Source organism: Limulus polyphemus, unplaced genomic scaffold (assembly GCF_000517525.1).
Source record: "Limulus polyphemus unplaced genomic scaffold, Limulus_polyphemus-2.1.2 Scaffold812, whole genome shotgun sequence".
NCBI lineage: Eukaryota > Metazoa > Arthropoda > Merostomata > Xiphosura > Limulidae > Limulus > Limulus polyphemus.
Genome location: NW_013666422.1, coordinates 365,220 through 371,219, shown reverse-complemented (window position 1 = coordinate 371,219; position 6,000 = coordinate 365,220). Strand labels below are relative to the sequence as shown.

At 29.6% G+C, this 6,000-nt stretch overlaps 1 protein-coding gene across 4 annotated transcripts in view; it reads right to left on the bottom strand.

Moving 5' to 3' along the window:
* The window catches only part of LOC106460666 (DIS3-like exonuclease 2), an 80,890-nt gene that overhangs the window by 26,353 nt on the left and 48,537 nt on the right, over nt 1-6,000 (bottom strand). For all 4 annotated transcript variants that reach the window (XM_022387428.1, XM_013920392.2, XM_022387427.1 and 1 more), the window contains exons 10-12: nt 5,826-5,970; nt 5,291-5,512; nt 1,923-2,099 (exon numbers count right to left, since the gene is read on the bottom strand). In XM_022387428.1, the coding sequence (XP_022243136.1) occupies nt 1,923-2,099; nt 5,291-5,512; nt 5,826-5,970 (544 nt within the window). The remainder of the gene's footprint in view (nt 1-1,922; nt 2,100-5,290; nt 5,513-5,825; nt 5,971-6,000) is intronic.

The window sequence follows — 6,000 nt, the reverse complement described above, 5'->3', positions numbered from 1 at the left end:
ACTAGCTTTTTTCCCCCCAAACTTTGTCTTCAAAATAAGGGTGCGTCTTATATTCCGAAAAATACGGTAACAGATAAAATAGGTTTTTTCCAAAAAAACATTTGATAATTATATGAAAGTTATAAAGATTTTGTATGTGAAATTTTACAATTTTCTGATGCATAGAAGTATTTTTAATCTTAAAATCAAAATTACTTTACATATTGGATAGTCAACATTCAAAAAGAAAAAATGCATGAGCAAATCATTACATAAAAAATCTGATATTTTGTGTACAAAAGCCTTGAAACATTTACTGATAATCTGCTAAATTTCGTGAAGATATGCTTAATGTATTAAAAGTTATAGTATGAAAACTATAACAAGCACAAAATGGTTACGAGGTTGGTCCCTGGTACCAAGACCGTAGTGAAAAAGTTAAAACATTACTTCAATGTTTTATATTATTTAAATTTTAATTTCTTAACTTCAAAAGGAAATATCTAAAGTCTTCAATCTCTCTTATCAATTCTCATTTGTAGATATTTTCTCTTCCCATATATAGGTTTCATTGTCCAACCAATTAGACATGAACTATAGATAATGATATGTCTGAATATAAAATTAGAATCTCTATTCTTCATCTGCTGAAATATAAATAAGTTTGTTCAACCCACAACTGAAACCCCTCCCATCTATCTTAGTTTTGAAGGAATATGTCAAAACCATGAATCCTTTATTTGATACACATGTTTATAACCAATAAAAAAATTGCTTTTTTGTCCTTACTAGTCTTACTATGGTTATTTCTTTTTTGTGGGCATATGTAGACAGTTCCCTCAGATTTTTTGTTTGTTCTTGAGTTACGAGCAGCTGACAATCTTTTTTTAACCTATTTATAGCTTAATTAAAAAAACAGTTATAGAACAGTAGTTTTGGACATTCTATTCTAGTGCACGATACATTGTTTGTGTTCTTAAATTTTATTTGGAGCAAAAACAGCATGCTTCATTCATGGTGTTTATGATGCTTGGCTAATGAGCTTCTGCTGTGATTTATTGCTTTGGTTGGGAGGATTACTGGATCAATAGGTATAAAGCACAGCAATAGAATAATAAAATAAAATAATAAGAAAAGGTTAATAATTGAAACCAACAATCAAACAAAATGAATTAACCATAGAAGAAAAAAGATATTATTTATATATTTCATATTTTTCAAACTTTCATTTCACTTTACATTGATGATCTTGCTACAGTTAATGGTAGAATAGAGAAAAATAAAAGATAAAAAAAGTATGAGGTTTTCCTGAAGAAAACAAACTTTGGATATTTATTCAGGAGGTTCAAGAGGTTAGGAGAATGAAATATGAAAATGGTAAGAAGAAAAAAAATAGTCACATTGTGAGTCAGAATAACACAATAAAGCTTCTGAAATTCAAAGACAAATCTTTAGTTAAAATATTTTACCAAAAAATTTGATTTTTTTTTGTATAAAGACTTGTAGTGCTTCCCAAATTCTGTGAAGATATATATATATATATATACAAGTCAGAATTATACCAAATATTACTATGTAGTTTCACAGATACAAGGTTGGTCCAAGGGACTGATACCACACACACACAGGTGCATGTAGAAAATTGAAAATAATTAAAATGGTAATGGGTAAATTAGGCTACATTTTTAATATTTCTAGAATTATTTTTAACAAATGAAAAATTAAAATTCATTGTTATCTCACATAAATAAAGCACTTGACATGACAAAGCTCTCAAGTTTGCATTAATGGTAATCTGACTTTGTGGAATTTCCTTCCCCAAAATTTCATTCTTTATCAAGAGAGTTTAAAAGATTGTTTTAATGATAAATAATAATAGATAGAAGTATACTGCAACTCACATGTTGTTAAATTAAATCATACTATAAAAAAAATCACCTTACCTGCGCATGCTCATAGCTAAGTTTCACACATGAACGTATTACAGAACGGCCAAACCATTCATTAACTACAGTGCCTTCCTGCGTCAGAGTCCATACAACAGAAAATGTTAACCGATCTTCGTTTGGATTAAGGCTACACAGTTGTTCACAAAGAATTCGAGGTAGCATTGGAACAACCTGAGGTGAAAAAATAAACTCACTAAAAGCAGACTAGAGGTATAAATTAACTGGTAGCAAAATTTTCTATTTAACCACATTAAACTTTCTTTGTTTCAACTATTAACTCATATATTTTCTTCATCATGATAGAGGCTGCATACATATTCACGAAGAATTCATGGTAGCATTTCAAAAAACTGGGATGAAAACAAACAAACAAACAACAGACTAGATGCATACATTAACTGGTGCAAATTTTTCTCTGTTCACAAAGACTTCAAAACAGTATTTTAAAAACCTGGGGCTAAAAACAAACAAACAAAATGCATTAAATGTTACAAATCTTTTTCTTTAACTAAACTGTTTGGAGTTTATTCTTAATTCATATATTTCCTGCATCTAGAATAATACCTGCACAGTTGTTTACAAAGAATTCAAGGAAGCTTTTCAAAAAACTGTGAGGAAAAACTAACTAACAAGAGACTAGGTGCTTATATTTAAATTAAATGATGCAAATATTTCTCATTAACTTGCAACAAACGGTTTTTTGGTTCTGTTTCACTTTTTGTTCTTATATTTTCTTCTACAAGTATATGTACTTGTTAGATGGTATGACTTGTATGAAAATATGAAAGGTGGCCATATATTCAAACATCAGTATGAAATATGACCTTATATTCAAATATCACCTCTAACACTGCTATAATTCAGAAGGCAGGTAATAATGCTCCAACTAATGAATTTTTCATTGCAAATCTTAACTGAACAATACAAATTTGCAAAATTGTACCAGAAAACTTAAAATAGCACTGGAACAACTATTTTACATGAATTATCCCAAGTTGTTAATATCCTAGCTTTTTTAGTCAGAAGCACACGAAGAAGAAAAACTACAGTTGAAAGACTATGATTACTTGTTTTACCTTTCAGTTCAGGATAAACCGAGGTTTCAGTGTTGTTATTAAGGCATATACGTAACATTGATAACAGTGCAAAGGTTGTTGTTTTTAGTGCAAGACTACATAATTGACTATCCGCACTCTGTACATTGTGGGAAACTGAACCATTGGGTCTAGTGCTGCACGTTTATACACTTACCACTGACCTACTGTTGGACCAGTGCAAAAACTGAATTTTGAATATTTGAAGTGCTTCTGACAGAGGTTGTACCACTAAAATACCAATAATCTATTATGGTTGGATATTAACACAAATACTGGAAGCAACAAATAAACTTTAGTAAAAGAATAAACTAAGTTTTTCAAATTGTACAACCATTAAGATTATGGTTTACATGCAAGGTTGTACTGTACTTTTGTGTGACTAACCCTGTAAAAAGGCCCTACATACTATGTCTTGTGTTTAACTATACTTCCTAGAGAAAAAATTTAATAAAAAATGCAATTACTTTATTATAAATGTAAAATACCTGTAGATTTTATGTTTACAAAATTCATGAGATTGAAAGAACCTGGGTGTTTAAATGTTTCAATACTGGAAAGATACACTTTGACATGAATCATTGCTCTTTACATAGGAATAATGTTAACATCTTGGGGTCTTCTTAAGACATAGTATTGGCATAATACAAGCTGAGTCAGAAATTCATAAAAGATCACTTGTTTCTTGGATTTCTAAACTCAATATTTTTATAATTTTAATTATTTTACTTAAATAAGATTTCATATAAGAATCAAAATCATTAAAAGTTAAGCTATTACATTCTCAAACAAAAAGGTAAAGCAGCTCCAGCAACCTCACACAATAGTACTACTTAAAAGTTGTTTTTAAATATGGTGATTTACTATAAAATAAACACATAATCAAAATTTCACTATCAAAATATTTTTTCTTTGAAGAATATTTTGAATTGTCCTTAAGTTACAGTACAATTCTAGATTTCTTTTGTTTTTGTAAATATATATACTTAATCTAGTATTGATTTACAACTTTTATTACTGTGACAATTGTGAATGTAAACAGTAAACTTGGTAAATTACACATCCAAACAAGAATGGTTTTCTTAGTGTTAGAAATGGAATGAACACACCAGAATATTATTATAAACAGAACACCCATGAGAAATTAAAAGTAGGCTAGGTTTAATAAATCACAAAAAAATATTTAGTAAAAAAATTTATATATATATATATTCATGACTTAACAGTGCTAATTTAATTCACTGGTTGGAATGACGCCCTGAATGCCTAGTGGCATCACACAGTTCTTACTCCAGCACAGGTTCAGGATACCTTGGTCCAAAGAATAAAAGATGCCATCACTTGGTGTCTATTGTAACTACCTGTATATATAATTGTCATGCAGTTTCTTTTTTTTTTCTCCTTGTTTGGACAGTTATAAATTTATTACCACAAAGATTTGGACTTTAACTAAGCTACCAAATTAATCAGTCAAGGCTGGGGATCTGCACAAACTAAACATTTTTTTCTTTCCTCTATCACAACTTTTTCAACACCAAAAATGTTAACTTTCAAAAAAACTTATTCAGAATACATGGTGTCATCATACCATGTTTCTTTAAAGGAATACTGCTAAACACCTCTATATACAAAGGTTAATCATGATAAGTTTATACAAAGGCAACAAGAGTTATTGTACCTTGTATTTTTAAATGGGTGAGGTTGTATCTATTTATTCATAGGTACTCTACCAATAAACTTTAAATTGATCAATGAATAGAAGTTAATTATCAGTAGATGTGTAAGGACAAATAAGTATGTAAAAAAGGAAGGAAAAAAAGGGTAAATTACATACAATTTTTTTCATAACTATCAAATTTTGATGGGCACCTTACTAATAGTCTGCAATACATTAATTTATTCTATTAAATTTTAATTCTGAAACATACAATATAATATTTACAATATTCAACTGATAAATTATTTTTCAAGTTACCATTCTGTGTCACTATACCTTATAAAAATATAAATTTATGCTCATTTGAGTTTTATATAACAACCATTTAAAACAAAAATACATATTTGCACTGACTCTTGAATCAAACATCATGTATCCTATCCAACCTATCAAATTTCAACACTGTACTTAAATAACCATGGCTTGGAAAACTTAGGAAAAGCAACTGTTAAAAACACTGACATCAGTTAATAAACTTAAAATAACATTCTTATTTCATTTTCTTATATTATAACAAGAAGACCTCTCAATAAAACAACTACTTTCTTTACCTTCTGAACTAAATACACACTGGTGGCCTTACTTCTTGCTATTAAATCTAACAGTGAGTCTTCCTTTAAGAAAAAAGTGACATCAGCAATGTGGACTCCAATTTCAAAGAGGCCATCTCCAAGAGGGCAGCATGAGAGAGCATCATCCAAATCTCGTGCAGTTGAAGGGTCAACAGTGAAAACACAGTGGTTACGAAAGTCTTTCCGCTGTATGAGCTCTGTCTGAAGGAGAGACAAATATTGAGACCTTAAAATGTTTTATTACTAAGCCTTTCAGAAATAATCAAATTAAACAAAAGCAATTATAATTAATGAATTCAACTTCTGTACTCACATTCACTTAAAAAATTAAATGTAGAAATTTCAAAAATGTTCTTTTTAATGAATATCTCGTTTCTTAAATACAGAATTAAATTAGTACATTATTTAATGTTTAGGTTTTCAACTAACAAAATGGGTAATCTTATACTTATGAATGAAGAGTTAAAAGAAGACTAATGCAATTTTATTGATCATCAAAGAAGTGAACTGGTACCTCAGGTATCTGCCATGGGATATCTGTAGGTAATCCGTGCAAACACTCTTCTGGAAATTCACTATAGTCAACACCATTCTCCAAAAGAATTCCTTCTGTCTCTGGTTCTATCTGTCCTGCCTCCCCAAGGCTACGCTGCAATGTCCTAAGATGAAAACACACTCAGCAACATTAC